The 25,129-nt window shown below is 37.5% G+C and overlaps 1 protein-coding gene across 2 annotated transcripts in view; it reads right to left on the bottom strand.

The window, feature by feature from the left end:
• Window positions 1-25,129, bottom strand: part of LOC126183186 (probable WRKY transcription factor protein 1) — a 196,433-nt gene that overhangs the window by 7,839 nt on the left and 163,465 nt on the right. For both annotated transcript variants that reach the window (XM_049924920.1, XM_049924919.1), the window contains exons 13-14: window positions 23,487-23,909; window positions 240-504 (exon numbers count right to left, since the gene is read on the bottom strand). In XM_049924920.1, the coding sequence (XP_049780877.1) occupies window positions 242-504; window positions 23,487-23,909 (686 nt within the window). In that variant the 3' untranslated portion in view covers window positions 240-241. The remainder of the gene's footprint in view (window positions 1-239; window positions 505-23,486; window positions 23,910-25,129) is intronic.

The following is a 25,129-nucleotide window of genomic DNA, read 5'->3' as shown; positions in this document are numbered from 1 at the left end:
TAATTTACTTCGACTAAATGGAAGAATAACATTAAAAACAATTTCTTAACACTGAGGTGGACAATCAACAGAATGTTGGGTGATGTGTTTTCCAAAGAAACTATACTGTTTTGTGTAAGTTGATTTTTGTTTAAATGGTGGCAGGATGTGTCCTCTGACACTATCAAACAAAAATTAAACACAAGAAATACCTATGACTGATTGAATGTGTAACAGTCAATGATATAAAAGATACTTACTTTCAACTCTTTGAAACCTCATGCAGTGGTGATTTGCTGTTGGGATTTCTTGTGACATGTCGGTGCCCAAACCCAGGTGGTGGTGGAGGTACAGGCTGCGACATGGAGCTCCAGTCCGAAGGGGCTGGAGGCAGAGGCGGAGGTGGAGGAGCAGAAGTATAGACAGGAACATTCTGCACCCATGATTGACCATGATTTGAACTGCCTGGCCGTGATGATGTTACTATTGCAGGGTCTAGAGCATCCCAATCTGATCCCGTCCACCCTAAAAAAAACCACCAGGAATGTGCATTTATCTGTTTAGCAAGTTCTAAACAATTTATATTGGAGTATGACTGTGGAGCTTTTAGAGGTAGCAAGCAATAATAAAAAAGTTCTTGGGACATAAACCACATTAAACTGAAGTTAAAAATTGAGCTTATGAGGATAATAGCCATTTTTTCTCACCGTCATATAAAATCAAACAGTCCCCTCTAATATTCACACTGGCTTTTGATATCATGTGTGGCTTTCACAAAATGTTTGAAAAGTGGCCAATCAGTAATCATCAATTGTGTTCACATCTGGCTTGAGGGAATTGATCTTTACGTCAAGGTGGGAGCAGGGAGGCTTGTAATTATGCTACTGCATTTACGTTGTCCTCTATTTCTATGTTTAACAGCCTTTTGGATTGAGAAATTTGAGTAAGCAAAGACACATGTATCTTACAAATTTCACACACACACACACACACACACACACACACACACACACACACACACACACACACACACACAAAATGGCTGTATCCCAAGTTTGATGATGACAGGACCTATGCAGTAGAATAACAGCAGAGAAATCAACGTCAACACCTGAAGTGCTTGTGGTGGCTAGACTCCAACCTTAACTTCATGTAAGTGACCACAGTTGGGCAGAGACATAACAGTCCATTTCTGGGAACCGAAGTGACCACAGTTGGGCAGAGACATAACAGTCCATTTCTGGGAAACATTTTGACTGGCTATTGCAGAACACCTACCAGTAACAGCAGAAGTTCTTTCGAATATAAGGTAGTCAAGTCAGGTGGACAGATTTTTAGCTCTCGACAATGGTGAACATGGATATTATACCCAGAAATTTGAGTTTTAACTTTTTAGTAAAGTTGTCTGTGCATAAAGTCAAAGCAAACTAACAATTTACAATTATTTACATAATCAGATATTTTATGTACAAATTACAAAGGCAAATGTATGAAACAACAAATGCAAAAAATTATTTTAACTGTCCAATACACAAACAACACTGGAAAATAAAGATTTTTCCCTTGTCACAAAATCAAATGGCTACCCGCAACTGTAGATACTTAATATTCCATGTGACTGCATCACAGTGTTTCACGTAGTTATTTAACAGTTTCTCTTTAATCAAATGAAAATTCAATGTGTTATGGAGTACATGAAAGACTTTTCATCAAACATAAATTTTGAACACTCTTAGTGTGTGTCGTCCAAATCATTCCCTACATCTTCATTGACACACAAGTCGCTGAAGTGCCGGAAAATAGAAAGAGATGCATCAGGTGGCCAAACAATCCCAGATGGGTTCTCCTAGCGAATAATGGCATACCATAATTTCATTTTTTTGTAGCTACGTAATTTTGATCAAAATTATTGTCTTTCCTCAATGAAATTTGGGCTTGTTTCTCAATAGTCAAGTGGATGTCAAACTACACATCCAAAAATTCAGTGCTATACCCATGGTCAGTCAAAGGAATTTTTTATCTGTCACTTAACAATACTTTCGTATCTGACAATGATTTGTATGTGTGGAAAAAGTCACTAGTATTCACATTCAGTGTGCATCACTAACTGGATATGTCAATACAAAGGTCATACAAAGACAAGTACACACCATTCCTTCCATGGACCTGTGCCCAACAAAAATGTGGCATTACAACCAGTCTTCAAGCTGAGGACAGTATTACTTACTGCAGTTTAAAAGAGTGTATACAAATTATATCTACATTTTCCTTTTCTCTAAATAGGGTGTTTCTGCATAATTGTATATACAGGGTGTTTCAATATGTTTGTCTCTCTAAGTTACAAAATAACTGAATGGATTATTTATTTAGAAAGCTAAACATTAGAAATGTTACTTTTTCTGCAGGGTTGTGAACATAGTTTATTTAGTTATTTCCTGAGAGGTATAACAATGAGTGATAATTTTTTAAATACAACATTATTTTCTTCTATAACATAGCTGATGTCTTTAAACCAACTGTGCATAAATCAGTTTAAATCATATTTCTGTCAGTTTTAGTTACAGAGATGCAAACATTCAAAGTTTTAGGAGGGGATGTAACATGCTGTAGAAAACTGGGTGTGTTCAAGTGGCGGAATGTTCATTTAAGTGAAGTGTTCAAATGGGTGCCCATTTTCTTGAATGCACAACTGAATGTGCTTTCTAAAATACCTGTGAACAAGATGTGCAGAACTTGCCAGCATCATAGAACAACAAGTTTCCTGGATGTGCTGTTTTAAGTCATCTGGGATTGTGGGTTCGGTGACAAAAATGATTTTTTAGATATCCCAACAAAGAAAAATCTTGTGGTGTTAAGTCATGTAACCTTGTGGTCTATTCCTAGGGAATACTTATGTCCTAACCATCTTCCAGGAAATATTTGATCAGTTTTTGTGCAACATCATCCATAGAATCAACTAGGTGAACATTGTGTTGAATCTACATGTCGCCTCCAATGTCTAAATTTTCAACATGAGCATCTAAATTGTTGATGGTAAAAGCTTGATATAGCTCACCTCTCAGGGTACGCTTGAAGGAGCTGATGATTTCATCTCTAAGAATTCCATACCACAAATTAATAGACCACCTTCTCTTACCATCAACATGACGAACCCACCTATGATTTTCTGTGCCTCACATTAGCATATATGATGATGATTCACCACACAATAATTCATGAACGTGGGTTTTATCAAAGGACACTATACTTTGTGAAGCTTATAGAGCGAAATTATTCATGGTTCCAGAATGAAATTTTCACTCTGCAGCAGAGGGTGCACTGCTATCAAACTTCCTGGCAGATTAAAACTGTGTTCTGGTCTGAGATCACTTCTCCACAAAAGGCCGACGTCCCCAGTTTGAGTCTTGGTCTAGCACACAGTTTTAATCTGCCAGGAAGTTTCATATTCATGGCTTATTCACAGAGAGAAACTGATTGAACTGATTTTCATTCACCTCCTGTCTCAGTGACAGGTGGTAGGGATGTAACTTGGAACCATATAATAATTGCCACACAGATGTTGGGCTGATACCACTGGCTGCAGCAACTTCTCATAAGCTGAAATGAAGACTGTAATGTACTGCAGTTAAACAAACATTTTGATATCCTCACTTCTGGCTGCTCTTTGTCTGCTAGCATCTTACATTCTCAAACTACTTGTACACTTATTAGTAGACATTACATATACATCTACATCGATACTCTGCAAATCACATTTAAGTGCCTGGCAGAGGGTTCAAACGAACCACCTTCACAATTCTCTATTATTCCAATCTCGTATAGTGCATGGAAAGAATGAACACCTATATCTTTCCGTACGAGCTCTGATTTCCCTTATTTTATCTTGGTGGTTGTTGCTCCCTACGTAGGTCGGTGCCAAAAAAATATTTTCGCATTTGGAGGAGAAAGTTGGTGATTGGAATTTCGTGAGGAGATTCCGTTGCAACATAAAACGCCTTTCTTTTAATGATGTTCAGCCCAAATCCTGTATCATTTCTGTGACACTCTCTCCCATAATTCGCGATAATACAAAACGTGCTGCCTTTCTTTGAACTTTTTCGATGTACTCCATCAGTCCTATCTGGTAAGGATCCCATGCCACGCAGCAGTATTCTAAAAGACGACGGACAAGCATAGTGTAGGCAGTCTCCTTAGTAGGTCTGTTACATTTTCTAAGTGTCCTTCCAATAAAACACAGTCTTTGGTTAGCCTCCCACACAACATTTTTTGTGTTCTTTCCAATTTAAGTTGTTTGTAATTGTAATACCTAGGTATTTAAGTTGTTCGTAATTGTAATACCTAGGTATTTAGTTGAATTTATGGCTTTTAAATTAGACTAGCTTCCAGGACAGGAAGGTGAGCCAGACCCATACTGAATCCACAGTGCAGATTAGCGACCATGGCTGTGGCACTGGCCAGCCTAAGTGTGATTTTTAGGCAGCTTTCCATGGTCGTTTACATAAGTATTCGGCTGGTCTCCACTTTCCGCCTCAGAAAATATGAAACACAAACAGCTAAAACATAATCAAATGAAGTTCACACAGCTGGCATACATGACTTCCCTCCCTTAGGTAACTGATGACTGCAACAATAGAAAGATCATCCGGCCGCAAAGTTTAAAAATGTATTTGTCAAAACTCTAGTATAGTAGAGCCTTGACTAGGTAAAAAAGAAGTTGTATTTGAACTCTTGTGTAGTGAGTGCACTAGCAGTGAAAATAGTCTACATTGCTGATTGACAATATCTGTTCAATCAACTGCAGTAGAATTACAAATGTCTGCAGATACACAATAATAAGCAAAGTAAAATCATAACAACAATGCTAGGTGCATCAATACTTGTCCTTTGATGGTCTGTAGAATCCGGAAGAAGTTCCATTTAAAACAAAATGTCTCGTGGTGTTACAGTGGATGATGTAAATATGTAATTTTAGCCATTATTGCAGTTTATTAGGGCCACTGGCAAGTCATAATACTCATATACCAACTTCTGGCTGCTATTGGCTGATCTGTATCGATTAACACAGTAAACAGATACTTTATGGGTGTGGAAACCAGAATTAAGAATTAAACAAAATAATCACCTACGAAGCTCCAACAGGAGCCAGGCACGCAGACTAAGTTATGGGAACTGGGTTCAATCTAATATTGGGGGGAAAAAAATAAAATTAAAATAAATAAATAAATAAATAAATTTGTATTTCCCACACATATTACGTCAGGGTCAATCGATATGAAGTGACCATTTTTAAATATTTTAATTTTTTTTATATGTGATTGTCCTATATTTGAGGCGTTCAAAACAGTTTTTTATAAATAATTTATCTTGCACCTTTACTGGATGGCGGCAACTTTTATTTGTAGGCGCGTAACGATTTTTCATTCTGGAGACATTAGCGAAAATTTGAGTATCTCTGCAATGGGTTAAGTTACAACACTGCAATTGACTTGATTGTTTTTAGAGAAGTGTCCTCTACAACATTGTCCATTACAAAAAATACCCTAAATTCAAAAATAACCAGTCAAAATGACCAAGTTTGCTATCCAAATTTTCAAAAATCCACTTTTTAGGCCCAAAAATAACAAACAAGGAGTGAGTTATGAGAGTATTTTTTTTCCTATAGTTAGATATCATACACCACTAGCCTCATATAGAGCAATAACCCTTACAAATGTTTCCTTAATTTTTTATGAATTTTTGAAACTTGAAAATTTTCATTTTTTCAAGTTAGGGGTTAGTTATCTCAGGTGAGACTGGATATAAAAATATGATTTTTGCACAGTTTGTACACCTATATGATAGCAACGTACTGCAAAAATTTCAACACTGATATCTGACTGTGAACAAAGATTTGAAGTTTTGAAAATGAGGAAATAATTCACATTACTCTACAACTGATCTTATGGCTGTTGCCTATTTAAATGGTTTATTGTTTCACTGTCATAAAATTTAATTGTGACATATATTTAGTTAACACTATCACCCAATATTCATTTAATTTATTTATTTTTAATAATGCAATATTAAAAAATTGTAGCTTTTGCTTTGGTTCTATGGTAATAAAAATACCCATCTGCGTTTAAGTTTATTGTCAATAAAGAAGTACATTATTGCTGGGTGTGGCATTGTTGTAATCTGTCTGTTCTGAAACCTCTGTTAAGAGTGGATGTACATACTTCATCGAGAGTGTAGAAGGTGTTATGTGCTTTGTTCTGTGTGTAATTAGTAATTAATTTTGAGAGATTAACTGGAATGCAATAACATGGATGAACAGTGCTCTGTTGGACAGATAGCAAGTGAAGTGTGTCACAAAACAGTTTATGGTTCAGTTTCAAAAACTTTGAAAAATGTCAATGACTTTGATGAAGTTAGACAAACTTTGTTTAAATTTCGAGTAAGTTCTCCTGTAACATCAGTGTGCGAGTATCATGAGAAGACATATATTCTGAGGTACAACCACATTTTTGGAAGAAAGTGCTGTGGTCCACTTGAAGTTCATAAAAAGCCTATTACTAAAGGTTTGAGGGAAATAAAACTTTAACATTTGTCCTTGTTATGTGAGAGTGAAACAGCTTCCCCAGTGATACATAATGTGATTCCTGGGAATTCCCTGTGCCCAAATTGTTACTCAAAAATATTTGTTGTGAATCCAGAACCAGAATCATCTAACCTTGTTAATGACATTTATATTCCTAATGAGGAAGCTGTTAGCATATTGGGTTTTGCTTGTTCTAAGGTAGACCTATCTCCAGCTTTGAAAATAATAAAATTAAGTACCAGAAAAAGAAAAACAGCTATTAAAAATAACGTGCAACAAATTTCAGACAAAATTAGAAAAGACTTTGACTCATGCTTTAATAATACAGATACCAACATTATTTCTAAAGAAGAAGAAAATCTACCACCAGCATCAACTGACACTGAATATTTTAGCTTAATAGAGAAATTAAAAATTAAATGTTCTGTGACATCTAAAGAGGAAAAATTTAAAATTTTGAGTTTGCTCCCTTACTCATAATCAAGAGAAAAAATAGTTCATGAATTCAACATTTCTCATCATTTTGTTAAACTAACCCGAAACTTAGCGATAGAGCAAGGCATTCTTCCAGTTTTAGGAAAGAAGAAAGAAGTAGGTATAAGTGAAGAAACAATTAAAAAGATAAAAGCAGTTTTTTCAAGATGATGAAAACATTAGAATGTGCCCAGGTTGCAAAGATAGCTAAAGAGTTGTTATAAATGGAGTTAAAGTAACAAAGCAGAAATGACTAGTGCTGTCAAATTTAAATGAACTTTATGTAGCTTTCACAATTGTCATTCTGAATGCAAAATTGGAAGGTCAAAATTTTGTGACCTCCGCCCTAAGTGGTTTTATTGTGGATGGATCCTCGGGGACAAACTCTGTATGTGTTTGTTTATATCATCATAATGTCAAACTGACGATTGTGGGTGCAAAACTCAGTGACCTTAACTACAAAGACTTACTAGATTTAATGGCCTGTGACACTAGAAGTTATGACTGCATGATGACTTTGTGTAATAAATGCCCTGGTAAGGAAACCATTATTGAATTGTTTCACGAACATTATAAGGAAATGACAGACAATATTAACTTCAAATAGTGGGTCACAACTGAAAGGGCAGAAATGATAACAGCGGATAAATCTCAGGAAGAGTACTTGGAATCTTTAACTGATAACTTACAAAAACTCAAGTGACCACTATATTTCTAAAATCCAAAGCAAGTTTTTGAAGGACAAAAAATCACAACTTCATGAAACTGAATGTATAGTGCTAGCTGATTTTGCAGAAAATTTTACATTTGTGATTCAGGATGCAACACAAGGGTACCACTGGGTCAATGACCAGGCAACAGTGCATCCATTTATTATCTACTTTAAACATGAGAAAGATGAGTTTGCAGTTCTTCAATTTGCATTCTAAGCGACTACTTTGAGCACATCACTTTGGCCGTACATGTGTTTCAAAGGTATGTAATAAATTACACAAAAGAAAATTTTCCCAAGGTTGAGAAGCTGATATACTTTTCAGATGAAGACGGTAGTCAGTATAAGAACAAAAAGAACTTTTCAAATCTGTGCAACCACAAAGTAGACTTTGGGTTGGAGGTTGAATGGCACTTTTTTGTATCTTGAATGTGATGGAGTAGAAGGTACAACAAAACTTGAAGTAAGTAAAGCCAGCCAACAAAGAACAACCATAGACCAAATTCTCACAGCACAGGACATGTATGTCTTTTTCAAGGATAATATTAAAGGCATTACCTATTTTCTGATCAAGAAAGAAGAAGTGGTTCTGCATATGAAAACAACACTTCAAACCAGATTTGAGAAATGTATAGCAATAAAACGAACAAGGCATTTCCACAAATTCCTTGGCATTGCAGCAAACTTAGTTCGAACTTCAGAAACCAAAATTTATGAGGATCATTGTGTTAGTAAAATTACATCTCTGTCTTTAACGTTGAATGACACAGCAGCATGTGTCTATGATGGACAGTGATTGCTTGCAGAGGTTGAAAGAACAAGTTTGGAACACAATGACGTTTTTGTGCATTTTTACCAACCTGCTGGTCCAAGAAAATCATTCAAGAAATCTACTAGTGACAAAGTTTGAATACCAATGAAAAATGTTTTAAGGAAACTTTCAGTGCTTGAACTTACCACAGCAACTGGGAGGTCTTATTCTATATCACAGAAGCTGTCTGAATAAATAAGTGTTCTTAACATTCACCACCAGGTTTAGGAACAGTCGCATCTCTAAGGATGTTAATTGAAAATATATATGTCAAGATAATATATATATGTCAAGATAATATATATATGTCAAGATAATATAAATGTTAATTTCACTAATGTTTCCACTTTTTGTATATAGTTCAGTACCTTGCTTTAATAATAATTGATTACATCCTGCAAATATCACACATGAATAGGCAACAGCCTAAGATCAGTTGTAGAGTAATGTAAATTCTCTCCTCATTTTCAAAAATTCATATCTTTGTTCACAGTCAGATGTCAATGTTGAACTTTTTACAGTACATTGCTATCATATAGGTGTACAAACTGTGCAAAAATCATATTTTTATATTCAGTCCAAACTTAACAAAAATGAAAATTTTCAAATTTCAAAAATTCATAAAAAATTAAGGAAACATTTGTAAGGGTTCTTGCTCTATATGAAGCTAGTAGTGTATGATATCTAACTATAGGGAAAAAACAGACTCTCATAACTCAATTCTTGCTTTTTATTTTTGGGCCTAAAAAGTGGATTTTTGTAAATTTGGATACTACATTTTTGAGGTCATTTTGACTGGTTATTTTTGAATTTAGGGTATTTTGTGTAATAGACAATGTTGTAGAGGACACTTCTCTAAACACAATCATGTCAATTGCAGTGTTGTAACTTAACCCATTGCAGAGATACTCAAATTTTCGCTAATGTCTCCAGAATGAAAAATCGTTACGCGCCTACAAATAAAAGTTGCCACCATACAGTAAAGGTGCAAGATAAATTATTTTAAAAAACTGTTTTGAACTCCTCAAATATAGGACAATCACATATAAAAAATTAAAATATTTAAAAATGGTCAAGTAATCAACTTAATTTTTACTGGACCACTTCATTTGGATTGAACCATCACGCTCGTGCTATCATCAGTGGGTCATATTTTATTCTGTGTCTAGAAGGGCACATTTTTTAAGACTTTCTTCTAAATGGTCACACACCTTGCCAGAAAAAAATAGTACATCCTTTTAGAAATTTCAAATTCACTCAAGATTTATTGTTTCAACAGTGCATATCGAGTATATGAAATGATTATATTACAAATCAATAGCACAAGAGGTTCTGAGGTACCAGGTATCGAATCATGCTGAAAAACCCATATTAGTATACAGTGTACAGCCTCCACGGGCAGCAATGTAGGCACTGACGGGCATCCAGTTGATCATAAAGATGGGGGACACTGTCCTGCGATACGTTATACCACTCCTGCTCGACCTGTTCACGTAGTTCTGTAAGAGTTGTTGGCTGAGGAGTCGCATGAGTCACTTTTTGTCCCATTGTATCCCATACATGTTCTACAGGAGCCAAGTCTGGGGATTGAGCTGGCCACGGAAGTTGCTGCACGTTCAGTTTCATGAGCAATGTGTGGGCAAGCATTATCCTGTTGGAACAACACATGATCTTCCTGTTGCAGAAACAGCAAAAGAATGGGCCTAACAACATTCTGCACATACCAAGCACTGTAGCGTCCCCTCCAGAACCACCAAAGTTGAAAGAGAGTTGTAGCATCTCACCTCAGACCATAAGGCCTGGACGAATGTAATCTAAACAGACAGCGCTCACCGGGTCTATGTCGCACAGCAAACACCCATCACTTGCATACAGGCAGAAACTGCTTTTATTGCTGAAGACAAGGGTGTGCCATTCAGTCTTCTAAATGATCCTTTGACAGCACCAGTCAGTCCATTCACATCGATGCTCTGGAGTAGTGGAAGATTGGCTAGAGATGTGCATGCCCGTAATCCCACTAGTAATAACCAGTTCACAACAGTTCATGTTGGCACATCTGGGCTCACAAACCCTCTTATCTCAGCTGTGAATCTGTACAACCCGCCACAGCTGCCCTTACAATACGAAGATCCTGATGGGCGTCTGTGCTGCATGGGTGTACAGAACCTCGTCTATGGTTGAAAAAATGTTCATGTGACCAATGATACCAGCAGTATTGCACAACTGATGCAGCACATCCAGCTTGTGTGGCAATTCTCTGACAGGACCACCCTGCCACTTGGAAGGCCACAATTTGACCCTTTTCAAACTCTCTCAGTTCGCTGTAGGAAAAGCGTGCGTGTGTGTGTGTGTGTGTGTGTGTGTGTGTGTGTGTGTGTGTGTGTGTGTGTGTGGCACGGTTGCCTGCTTGCTTCTTAGATTTGCATCATCCTAAGCCTTCTGACAGAGCACTTGCTATTAAAAGGTAGACATAAACAGTGTTCTGGTAGCTATGCCACTACACTATCTGATGGCGGATGATGCTGAAACCCTTGTCAGTGCATCTACTATCCCCCCAGGTGGCATATGCCATCATCGGACCAAAATCGATCTTGTCTTCCCAGGTGCGATTTTTTTTTTTTTTTTCAGGCAGTGTAGTTTTTCTCATTGTTCTAGTCTTCATACATATGCTCCTCTCTAGCACACAGTCTCCCAGAAACATGACAGATTATTTTAGTTAACACACTCAAAACTAGAGCTGATTCATGGTCATGTTGATTCCACAGTACTCTGATGGACTGTGGGGCCTCTATTTAACAAATAGCATTAGCATTTTTTAACGTGGCTTTAGTTCCACATAATATATGTGGGTAATATTTAATGACATTTGTTTTACTACACTAAAAGGTAACTTTGATTTTATTTTGAAGCCTTACCTGACCAACACAATAAATATCAGCGAAGACACTTAAAAGCCACCAATCTCAACTGACTTTTATTAACTCCTTTCATGTAGCAGGGAAAAACCTGTGCTAAGTAGTAAGTTAAATTTCACCATGCATTTTATGTTCCTCCCTAATTAGGAAAATGTTAGCCCTCTAATGTGGTTATACAGTAACCTGTAAGGTGTCAGGATTGTCAGATCACGAAGGCCAGTGGTATCTCAAGTTGACCACAGCTCAGTCTGCCACAGAGTGGTTTTCTGGTGATTACCTGCACACACATGCTTATCAACCAGAACATTATGACCACCAACCTACTACTGATATAAACCCATTCAGGTGATAGCAGCATCACCTACTAGTCACACACAACACACAATGCATGTAATATCACTGAGCATGTTGTCCTTTTGTAAAATTGGGAAGGCACGTGATCTATCCGAGTTTGACAGAGAGCACATTGTGATGGCCCAGAGACTCAGCATGAGCAGATTGGAAACTGTATGACTTGTCAGGTGTTCTAGGAGTGCTGTGGTGAGTGTTTTCAACACTTGGTGAAACCATGATTTTAATCATACCAAACATTTTCAGCACTGTATTTATCAATATACAAAGTTTCTGTAAATGCTGAAGAGAAGTACCGTTTTTGCTCACCCCTTTTTTCAGTTGTATCAGCACTGACAACCTGCCAAAAAAATTTTTTTCAGCATGACTTTCAGGAACAATAATTATCTACTGTATTTACTCGAATCTAAGCCGCACTCGAATCTAAGCCGCACCTGAAAAATGAGACTTGAAATAAAGGAAAAAAAAAAAAAAAAAAATTCCCGAATCTAGGCCGCTCCGGAAATTTGAGACTCGAAATTCAAGGGGAGAGTACAGTTTTAGGCCGCATCTCCAAATCGAAACAAAGTTGGTCCATTGTAATATGAGACAATTTAGGTCGAATGAATGACGATACAGCTACAGTAGTTTGGTTCGAGTCTTAAGTTTAGCAGTTAAGCTTTACCAGGTAGCCATTGCTATGCGTCAGTCCCGAACCGCGGGACTGCTACGGTCGCAGGTTCGAATCCTGCCTCTGGCATGGGTGTGTGTGATGTCCTTAGGTTAGTTAGGTTTACGTAGTTCTAAGTTCTAGGGGACTTATGACCTACGATGTTGAGTCCCATAGTGCTCAGAGCCATTGCTATGCGTCAGGCGCTCCGTCCGTATTTATACGAGTACCCTTCCTTTTTCACGTGCTTCGTCTGGTTTGAATCGATTGCTTATTTTGCTTTGATCTAATAAGTGCTGTTTTCTTTGTTAAAGGTGTTTGCGTCACTCTAAGCTGAAAATGCATTACTGTACTGTGTCACGCATTGTTTGTCGCATTCTGATAGTGCGTGTTTACGGCCTGTCGCCGCTCGCTGCATGGCTTGCTTTTGTGCGCGCTACCGCCGCTTACAATTTAAAAAAAAAGAGAAAGTAATCGTCTCATTAGCGAAACAATGGCAAGAGACTGCTATTTGTTGTTACTTACACTGCTGCTTTCTTTGATAATGATCAAGAAGAACCAAATAATAGACTGCGTATGATAGAACATGTTCTGAACGAGAGTTAGGCGAAAATGTTTCTCCGTTTGAAAATCTTTGCGGCCGCTTCTTTAGTACATCAAATTCTGCACAGAAATTAGAGTCATCTTAGAATTAAAAATCTAGTCAGTTGCCGTGCTTCATTTCCGACTGTATCACTATTAGGCATAAGAATAATACGAATATAAACATGACACGATACGTATATTCTTCCGCGTTTGCTGATGTCTCACTCTAGTTTCATAGTTTATTAGGCAGGCAGGATGTAAATGAGATAGCAGCAAACACGAAAGAATACATGACAAAATGTTGATATTCGTATTATTCCTATGGTGAAGAGAATACAGCATGTGATTCACATTTCATCAGGTTCCTATTAGCAACCATCTCTTCTCACAGGTAGGAAAAAATTCAGAAAGGAGAGTTGGCCATATTGACAAACATCCCAAACAGTCTGGCATGTCGGATTTTCGCAGTACATTGAAATTCTGTTACATTCGAAGATGAACAATATGGAATTTGTATTTACTTCGTTGGATAATGTATGAAAATGCAGTGGTCGAAACTCTGGGCGGAGAAAAAAAAGCTTGTCTTCCACTTTTTTTTTTTTATTTATTTATTTACTGACGCGGAGGTTTTGGGACCAGTATTTATTTTTGTGCCTACAAAGCATGCCTGCGTACCTTTACATATATTCGACGGCAGAAGTTAGTTGTGGCGGCACCTACCAACATTTTTCAGAACTTCCACTTGCTTTGCACTCGATTCTAAGCCGCAGGCGGCTTTTTGGGTTACAAAAACCGGAAAAAAAGTGCGGCTTAGATTCGAGTAAATACGGTACATCATAAAACTGAAACAACAATTTATGGCCACTACCTACCTGTTACTGCAACTTACACTATGTATACACAGAAACAGGCCTACAGACAAGGGAATTCTTACTTCCATTTTCTCTAAGTGTGAAGAGTAAAGTAACCAATGTTGCATGTTTATACCATTGCTGGAATTACTGGCAAGCAAAACAGTCACTGTAGGTGCTAATTTGTCCAGATTGGATTAGAGAAATATCACTAAGTGAGCAAGAATATCACTAACCTTAATTCAAATGAATAGTTGTCAGACTTAAGGAGTATTCTGGTAGTTTCTTTTTCATTTAGTGGTCTATCATTTGACATGCGGGGGGGAATCGTAAATGATTTTTAAGTGAACTTACTTAACAGTGTCAAGCAAACTTCCTCTGTCAACAATATTGTGATTCAAAAGACAGTAATGCACTGTAGACCAGATTGGAAAAGAAAATGTTAATAAAGATCTTGTGACAATTTGTTACACATACCGTGTTGTTTAACAAAGTAGAACTACAACAAATGTATTCTTCAAATGTTAAAAAAGACACACAATTTGGTGTATACGATTTGTTACTCCCAGTGCTTTAAAAATACTGTATAATCATGCACACACGATCCAAAATAATAGTATATCCAATTCAGAACTACTGCCGCCTAATTCTTCCCTATAAAAAAGGTTAGTGAGATTGCAGGGCCCAAACCACAGCATGTATTACATTTCCACTACGTTCTCTATTTCAACTTGTGTGTAATGTCCACTAAAACAACATGTATTCATGTTTCTATTCCTGTATATGCACAGGAGGAAAATGTGGATGAGAGAAACTATTAGAAGTTATATGACCATTTAATAGATGTCCTACGAAACCTAACCTTCAAGACATTAAGACTAGAATAAAACATGACCCACTGATTATGACACAACTGTGCAGAAACATGTTTTGTTGTTCACATAATCAAGCAGAAGCCAATACCCATAAGTAAATGAACCATGTAGGGTTGAGAAGCATACATTTATATGTAAACTGGTCCCATGAGCAATGGCTGTGAAGTCTCCACAAATATTTTGGTATATATGTGGTGCAGAAGCCGGCCGGAGTGGCCGAGCGGTTAAAGGCGCTACAGTCTGGAACCGCACGACCGCTACGGTCGCAGGTTCGAATCCTGCCTCGGGCATGGATGTGTGTGATGTCCTTAGGTTAGTTAGGTTTAAGTAGTTCTAAGTTCTAGGGGACTTATGACCACAGCAGTTGAGTCCCATAGTGCTCAGAGCCATTTGAACCATTTTTTTTGTGGTGCAGAATTACAACATAAAAATTACAATCAAGTTAGGAGCAAAAAACAACAGGATATTCTGCTGTTAAATAACAGTTCTGAGAGCGATGCAGTTTAGTAAGAAAAGCAATCATATCAAATTTTGTACAGTTGAGTGTTCAATAAAATAAAGTGACAAAAGACACATCAGAAATAGACCCACTGAGAAATTAGTTTGGCAAAGATGACATGGTGATGATAGCATGTGATGCTGGAAATGGTAAGGATATGGATATCTTGGAGAAAGCCAACCTATGAGAGTTTAAATTATGGTTTTAACTTAACACCAAATCCACAAGCAAGTCCACTGGACATTTCCTCACTTCTGTGTTTATCACAGAGTTCCCATTAATAAATCAGTGTCATTGCAAAATTTGCACTGTGTGTCCCACAATCATTACAAGTTTCAAGCACACAAATAAAGAATGTACATGATGATAAACTATGTAGGAAAGAACTGACATCAAACTGATAGCCTGCTTTTTCAGGATAATAATTCAAGCATGTCAGAGCCAAAAGACAACTGATTATACACTATATAAAATAAGAAAGGCAATGTTGTGTATGTCCAATAGGAAAAAGGAAGATTAGAATTTAACATCTGACTGGTGATGTCATTACAGATGGAGCACTACCTCAGATTGGGCAAGGATGGAGAAGAAAACTGATAGCACATTTTTCAAAGGAACCATTTCAATATTTGCCTTAAATAATTTGGGGAAGCCATAGAAAATGCAAATCAGGATGGGTGGACCAAGATTTTACCCTGTTCCACCTGAATGTGAGTCCACTGTTCACAACACAAACAAGGATCAACTATGAAGTCAATCGAAAGTTCCAGGAATGATTTTAGTTATGGATAGACTACATGTACAGGACGGAAACACTGTACATGTAAAAGCAGACCACCAAACAAAAGATTTTAATGCCCTGAAGAGAACAGTGTGTGTGTGTGTGTGTGTGTGTGTGTGTGCGCGTGTGTGTGTGTGTGTGTGTGCGTGTGTGTGTGTGTGTGTGTGTGTGTGTGTGTGTGTAACCCAGTAAGATCCATGTTTCTCAATTTTAATATCCATAGCCACCTACAGGCTTATTTCCTTGATAGCGAAAATTGATATACTGCACTTTTAGTGGCTAAAATGCATAAATTGTCTCTTATTCATGACAGTAAATTTCCATCATCATATAAGAGTGATAGATGGTGAAGAGGATATAACTCTCACCTCTGAAGATTGAACTTTAGAAAAAGAGATTGCTCTAAATTATCTCCCATGTTGGATATCAAGATCATAAGTTACTCCTGTTCTTCACAATTACAGATGTTTTGCAGACAGTAACAATCTATTCACATGTGGTTGTAATAGGAAATTGCAGAAAACAACATACCTTCAGGGTGAAACTTCCATGCAGATTAAAACAGTGTGCTAGACCGAGAATCTAACTCAGAACCTACACCTTTCATGGGCAAATGTTCTACTGAATGAGCTACCCAAGCCCGACTGATGACCTGTCCTCACAGTTTTACTTCTGCCAGCAGATTGTCTCCTACCTTCCAAACTTCATAGAAGCTCTCCTGTGAAACTCGCAAGGCTAGCACTGCTGGAAGAAAGACTATTGCAGGGACATGGCTTAGTCCCCACAGCCTTGGGGGTGTTTCCAGAATAAAATTTTTACTCTGCAGCAGAATGTACTTCTGTGAAGTTTGGAAGGCAGAAGCAAAGCTGTGAGGAAGGTTTGTGAGTCGTGCTTGTACAGGTCAGGCAGTACAACACTTGCCTTCAAAAGGCAAAGGTGCCAAGTTCAAGTCTCAGTCCAGCACACAGTTTTAATCTGCCATGAAGTTTCACGAATGTGTATACTCTACTGTAGAGTGACAATTTCATTATGATATCTTTAGGGCATTACTTAAAAATAACAACCATTTCAAAAAATTACTACAATCTCCACAGCACTCATCCAAGATGAGACCAAATTCTTCAGTCAACACACAGTATTCTGTTCATCTTCAAATCAAATGAACAGTAGTGAATAAAACTGATAACTGAAGTTGATGTAGGAAGAAACAGGCAGAAGGCCCAGAATCTTAAGATACCTGAGAAAGAGGCTTTTCAAAACTGATATTCATCATGAAGCCACATCAAACAGCACATAGCCTGAGCCTTTCACAGTAAATGAAATGGACCTGACAAAAACAAGAATACAAAAGCAGTTGACCCTGATGTTCTACAGATGGTATAAGTCAAACACTTTGGCCAGAGTTAGGTGCTGATTGATGAAACTGTTGAACAGCTGACTTAAATGTTATCAGAGTCATAAAAACTATAGACAAGCAAGTGTTGCTTCTATTTCAAAAGAAGGGAAGACTGTAGTGACCCTAAAAGTTATAAACTATTGCCTTGCTCAGCCATCATTATAAATTTCAGCAGTCTCATTTTGCAGAAGATGGCAGAAAAAACCACTTACGATTCTACAATGATCTGTATTCACGAAAGGGAAAACTCTGTACTTCAAACTTAAACTACCTCAACTCATATAGACTGTCTTTGAAGAGAAATCATATCTCAAGAGCTGAAGAGTAGATTCCTCAGTAACTTACGGCATTATGGAGCTCTGAAAAAAAGATAAATGACCATGACCCCTACAACAACAAACATAAAACAACACAACAGTATCATGTTGGGATAGCATCTTGCATGCCTCTTCAGAAATCTTTTTTTAGTATAAGATTTTCTTGGTTACTTGCGAGAGCAAAGAAGCAGATGACAGAAGAATGACCTACTTCATGGGAGTACAATGCCTCCTTACTGTTCAACATGTAAGTGAGTGATCAACCTCTACCAGGAGGTATAGAGATTGGTCAAGCATGTCAATAACTGTGATATTACCACTGAAGCAAGGAGTTTTTAAATGATTGAACAGAAGCTGCCCAAAGGACTAGATGTCTTTGCTGCTTTTATCGTAAAAACATATTATATGAAAGAACCCGCTGAGCACTTAAGTATGCTAAATTGTATGGGTGTTACTCAAGACTTACAGGAAAAAACTGTAGAACTGTTTCGGAAAAAAGAGTTGCTAAAAATAATATTGTGTGAAAAATGACTGAAAAATTGTAAATCGTGATCTGGAGCACTATGTGCCTAGTAAGTGTATTAAGGACAGAAAAGACCCACCATGCTTTAACAAGTAAATTTGTAAAATGCTGAGGAAGCAAACGCTGTTGCACTCTTGGTTCAAAAGAGGATATGCAAAGGTAGTAGAAATTCGGACATGTTTAAAAAGATCCATGCATGAAGCATAGAACAACTGCCACAACCATACCTTAGCAAAAGATCTGGGTGGGAACCCAAGGAAATTCTGGTCCTACATAAAACTGCTAAGCAGGTCTAAGGCTTCCAGCCACTCATTCATTGACCAGTCTGGTGTGGCAGTTGAAGACAGCAAATGAAAGCTGAATTTTAAAATTCACATTTAAGAAATTTTTCATGCAGGAGAATTGTACAAAACTTACAATTGTTTGTACCATCAAACAGACTCCCATATGAATGGCACAGTAATAAGCACCTCTGGCATAGACAAACAACTGAAAGAGTTGGAAACAAGTAAGCCACCAGGTGAAGATGAAATCCCAAATTGGTTTTACAAGGCATTTGTCCCTTACTTAGCTTGCAGTTATTGTTAATCTCTCATCCAGCAAAAAGTCTCAGGCAACTGGAAAAAAGCGCAGATGACTCCTGTATATAAGAAGGGTAAAAGAATGGACCCACAAAATTACAGACCAATAACCATAACACTGGTTTGCTGCACAATCCTTGAATATAGTCTCAGTTTCAATATACTAAATTTTCTTGAGACCGAGAACCTTATGTCTGCAAATAAGCACGGTGTTAGAAAACATCGCCTGTCTGAAACTCGGGTTACCCTTTTCTCACATGATATACTCCAAACTATGGGTGATGGCCAACAGGCAGATTTCATATTTCTAGATTTTCAGGAAGTATTTGATACGGTGCCCCAATGCAGACTGTTAACGAAGTTATAAACACTTGAAACAGGTTCCTAGAGATGTGAGTGGCTTGAATACTTCTGAAGTAACAGAACCCAGTATGTTGTTCTCAAAGGCAAGTGTTCATTAGAGACAAGAATACCATCTGGAGTGACCCAGGGAAGTGTTACAGGATCCCTCTTGTTTTCTATAAATGAACAGAGCGGGCGAGTGGCATTCTGTGACTTTTTGTTGATGGCACTGTAGTATATGGGAAAGTATTGTCACTGAGTGACTGTAGAAGGCTATGGGATGACTTAAGAAAGAATTTCTACTTGGGGTGATGAATGGCAGCTTGCTCTAAATGTATAAAAATGTACATTTTGTGGGTGAGTGGGACAGAGAAACTCATAATGTTCGGATACAGCATTAGTAGGGCCTGCTTGACACAGTCACATTGTTTAAATATCTGGGCATAAAGTTGCAAAGCGATACAAAAAGGAATAAACATGTGGATTGTGGTAAGGGAAACAAATAGTCGAGCTTGGTTTCTAGAGAAAATTTTGGGAAAGTGTTGATCATCTGTGGAGACCACATCTAGGAACACCAGCACGACTTATTCCTGAGTACTGCTTGAGTGTTTGGGATCCATACCAGGTCAGATTAAAGGAAGACATCAAAGCAATCCAAAGGCGGCAGGTACGAACAACATGCAACTGTTATGGAGATGCTTCAGGAACTTAAATGGGAATCCCTGGAGGGAAGGTGACATTCTTTTCAAGGAACACTATTGAGGAAATTTAGAGAAGCAGCATTTGAAGCTGATTCCACAAACATTGCAATGCCACCAACATACATTTCGCTTAAGGACCACAAAGATACGAGAAATTGGAGCTCATACGATGGCATATAGACAGTCGTGTTTACCTTGTTTTATTTGCAAATGTATAGGGAAGGATATGACTAGTAGTGGTACAGGGTGCCCTCTGCAAAATACCGTACAGTGGCTTGCGGAGTGTGTGTAGATGTATATGTATATGTATAGCCTGGGGATCATGACCAGACACAGTAAGGATATTAGTCCTTGCTCTCTGTTACTCTGAAATTGAATACACTGTATTTACCAGACTATAAAACGCCCCTGAATATAAGATGACCCTGAATACATGGTAACTTTCTCTCTCTCTCTTTTTTCCTAACAAGGCTCCTTGAGAAAAATTTGGTTTTGATGTATTCTTACTGATCAATCTTAGAAACTGTTTTATTGACATAAAATATCTGCCAAAAAGTTAACATTACATCTACTCTAAACTTACGTCGTTTATTAATTGTTTACATTTCGATAATACTACGACAAATAAAACAAATAAAAAGAAATGGTTTATATTAAGTTTCAGACCTTTTATTTTCTACCTTTTTTTGCTTACTAACCCTGTAGTCTGTGATATCACTATCAATCATAAATCTTAGTTGTCACAAATATTTGACTGTTTCATTTAAACACAATACTATTTCTGTGGCTGTCTTTCAAGTGGTACCTGAGAACATAGCCGTTTTTTTCGAATGCATATCAGATTTCATTTCTATACTGCCATGGCAATGTTAAAAAGTCTCTTACTTCCCCCTGTCGTATGTCATGGCGAATATCGACAACATTGCAGCAAGAAACATGTACGTACAGCATTGACACCAATCTAGACTTTTAACATCTCCTGCAGAAATGAAAGCTATTGTTGAGTATTTGTCCATTTTTAAAGTCAGTTTGACTCCGACTACGTATTGATTTGGCAAATTGCAGTTTAAATGTGGTAGATGTTCATAAAAACCCAAAAGTACATGGGATAGATTCACATGGTTGGCAACATGATGAAATTTGCTGCTTCATCACCGCTCTCCTCCCAGCAATCACTCTTATTTCTCTGTCAAACTGGTGTCACTGTTCCCACTCCATCTCTTCTGTAGTGCTGTGCTCGAGCAACTGTGAAAAACTGACTGCAATATCTTCTAGTTTACAGGTAACAAATCCAACTAATACATAAACAAAGGGTCTTGCCGCTGAAATTTAGCCTCACGATAACAATTATAGTCAGTTCAATATGATTTATTTCCTTTGTTAGATATTTAATTTTGGATTAAGAATCCTTCTTGTTTGATCTGAATGTCACCATCATGTTCTCAAGCTAGTAACTTTTTACCCGGTATTCTAATATGTGAACAGCGACTGACTTTGACATTTGCAATCCACTTAGTAAATCACTGCAGTCTCTCATAACCAAATAAAATATTGGTCTGGATTCTGAATCAACTAATTTTTCTTGAAGGACATTTCCCTTTTTGAAAGTTACCTTTTCTTAAAAAGCGGCATTAATGTTTGTACTGGTACCCACAAGCCTACATGTATGAGAACGTTTATTGAAAACCAGTTAAAATACAACAAACGTTTTTAGATGACAGAATTTAATACTTTTCCTCCATCGTTTCGCAAAATTTTCATATTTGAATCAGAGCATTAGACTGTTGTAGTGGCTGGTGCATAGTTTCTTACGTATCTCTTGCACTAGCACTGTGTGACTCAATGTCACATGAGTTTTCGAGCAATGTCAATACTGTATAAAGTGCTTCGGCGTATCAGGAAATCTTGAGCCTGATGGAACACTGATATCATTTGCTGAGCCCTGCCCTTTCGAATTCTTCAAAATAATTCTGCCTGTGACCTCAACAGCCAAAGCTTCATCTCCAAATATAAGAACACCCATATAAATGTGAGACTACTCATATATACTCTACTAAACAACATACAAATGTTGACCTCAGCAGCAATAGTTTAATCTGTGAATATAAGACAACCTTATATTTTTCTAATGATGAATTTGAGGAATAAACCTCATCTTATAATCGGGTGAATACGGCACATGCTCAATGTAGACGCAACCTTACACTTTTTATGAAGTACATCTGGAGGACCAGCAGTAATATTTCTACAACACTCAATAGTTCTAGATAAACTGGCTATAATATTAGTATGTAAAACAAGCTTTCGAGCATCACATAACTGAGTCATGTGTCTTCCAATACAGCAAAGCTATACAGAGCAGACACCTTGGCTATCCACTATTCACAACAGTATAAAATGAAACTTACTCTATCATTATCCTGCTACCCACACAGTTTCAACCATATGTTATTTCAATCATAAACAATATACTCCAGATCCTGTCCAACTAACCCTTTCCTGGTCATGTCCCTTGCAGCTGCCATGAACTTTTCCGTGTTTGTGAATCCCAGCTACTTCCTTTTGCCTTGCTATTTCATCATTAATCAGAGAGTGGACTTGTTTTCGTTTCTTTGCCTGTTCACTGTTATATAATGGCTGTAACTATCATTTTTCTTTTTGTGAAAAATGTCTTATTTGAGTTGCCTGGTCACAGATACTAAGTCTACTTAAGCAAAGCCTGGGTCGGTCGATAGTTTGTTACACACTGTACTATTAAATTTGATCCTCATATTGTAGCAGAATAATCAAAACACACACATCATATGCAAATTCACTTCAACAAAGGCGATCTTAGCACAATACCCTCTTTGTTTCAAATGCTGCACACTTCATATCAACATGCAAGAAAATGCTGTGTTGAAAATGTGTAAGATATATGGTGCACAGAAGTAAACTACTTCAGAAAAAGTACATGTTATCCTCTGTCATTGAGAATGGACTGCACAAATGAGAGAACACACCCAACATTTTACTCTCTTTACCTGCTGTGAAACAGCATGTAAGGTCGATAAAGGCTATTTGGCGTGCAAATGCTACTGGCCTTCAAGAATTTAAATACTTTCTATCTTTACTTTATACATAAATACAGGAATGTATACTTTGAAGAAAGCTTGTGTTAAGATTAATGGTACTTTTTTCCTTCAAAATAGCCAGTAAACCACAACCAATAACAATCTTCACATTCTTGCTTCCTGCACATGTAAATATTGCCTACTTCACAAATTCCTTATCCAAGTTCACATTTATCACATTATGACACGGCTCCCTGACACAAGACGATATCAAAGAGCCTTTCTTGACTTCAATGTATGGATATACCTATCAGTTCGAAGTAGTGTGTTTCATATTACAACGAAATTATTCAGTTGTTTAGGCACCTACTGTGACTGTTTGTTTATAATTATGAAGTCGTTCCACCAGGCAGCAGCAGAAGAATAAACTAAAATGACCGTAGATGCACAAAAAATAGGCAATGCACTGAATAACAGCATTAAATTCACGAGTTGCACTAATTACTACACATACCTTTTGAAGTATTGTTCTTTGAATTTGTGGCACTAGGAAAAACTGGTGGATGTGATGGACTTCCATGTTCTGACCATTCATGTGTATTGTAGCAGTCCTCCAGTCCAAAGGAGTTAGAGTTGTCTGGAGCAGGTGGACCAGATGCCTGGCCACTGTTGCACGTGCTGCTGCTGCTGCTGCTGCTGCTGCTACTGCTGCTGGTGGTGGTGGTGGTGGTGGTCGTGGTAGTGGTTGTGGTGGTGGTGGTGCTGCTGCCACCACTACCACCACTGCCACCATTGCTGCCACCACCACCACTGCTGGTGGTGCTTGTGCTGCTGCTACTGCTGCTGCTGCTGCTGCTGCTGCTGCTACTACTGCTGGCACCGCCACCACCATTGGCACTGCTATTACTCAGTCCCATGAATGGCAGAATTTTGCTACCTAGAATATTAATTTAAGATTGTAAGGCAATGTTTAACTTCACTTGCCAGTGTTTAAAGTGATGTCTGCATTTTGCAGAAAGTTTTTGATTTATTTATGCAAGACATGTTATTGGCAAATTCAAGCTGTAACATGCAGTAGTACAAAAATGTTACACTGCTACACACTGAAATTTGTGTTGTTCAAACATGTTAGGAAAGAAAGGCAACTGTAAAAGAAACTTAATATTCCATAACTTTTATTTCTTCTATTAACATTTTCCTTCCTTTCTATTCATTTCTATTATTCTTTCACCAAGACACTGTACATCACTACTCATTTCTAGTCAGCCTTCGTCCACAATCACAGCGTGAACAATCTACCATATTCTTCCTTACAGAGTGACAGTAACTAGCAGCACTTCGAACACATTTTGTAAACATACTATCTCTGTCAACATACAATAAATGTTATCCCATCCACTCACCCACCAACCTACCCTGCCTCCCACCCACTCACCCTCCTACCCATCCAGTCTGTTACAGGAGATATACTCTTTGAATTTTCATTTTTTGTAGTTACTTTATAATAAGCTAATTTCTGGTTCTAGTGGTCTCAAACAGTGTTGTTTACTGTTCATCTCTCATCATGATCATCCACCTATCACTAACATAATAGTTCAATCTACATCACTTATTTTGTAGATGCATGTGAAGGGCACAAAAAGATGAAATGGCGTACCTGTTAAGAAATGGGCTTATAAATGAATGTATGTCCATCCTTGGAATGTTTACGATGTCGAAAGAGCAATAATACGTAGAAGTTACAAAAAACTAGTTCTTTGACATTAAAACAGGGAACAGACAGTAGTGATTTGCTGTCTCTGGTTATCTTCAACTGCATTTTGGAGAAGATCATCCACAAATAGGAAAAAGAAGTAAACAAGAAAGGGTTGCTGAATAAGTATGCAATGGAGGAACCAGAAGCAGTACCATGGTCAACTACCTGGCATTTACAATACTATCTAACACTAACACAGCTTCCAAAAGAACAGGCAGACAAAGCTGGAATCTAAACTTACTTTCAAGAGGCAGAGGACTGCAAATATGGAGACATGAACAATAAAGATGTAAAATGTTAATAATTGTTTTCTTTGAAAAGCAATTTTTCAGTTGTCCAATTTGCTCAGTATATTTAAAGCAGTCAATTCTTTTCATGTTACTGTGTGCTATTTTCTGGGT

The sequence above is a fragment of the Schistocerca cancellata genome, chromosome 4 (genome assembly GCF_023864275.1).
Source record: "Schistocerca cancellata isolate TAMUIC-IGC-003103 chromosome 4, iqSchCanc2.1, whole genome shotgun sequence".
Taxonomy (NCBI): domain Eukaryota; kingdom Metazoa; phylum Arthropoda; class Insecta; order Orthoptera; family Acrididae; genus Schistocerca; species Schistocerca cancellata.
Note: the sequence above shows the minus strand (reverse complement) of the source record. Positions and strands in the feature narration are given on the sequence as shown.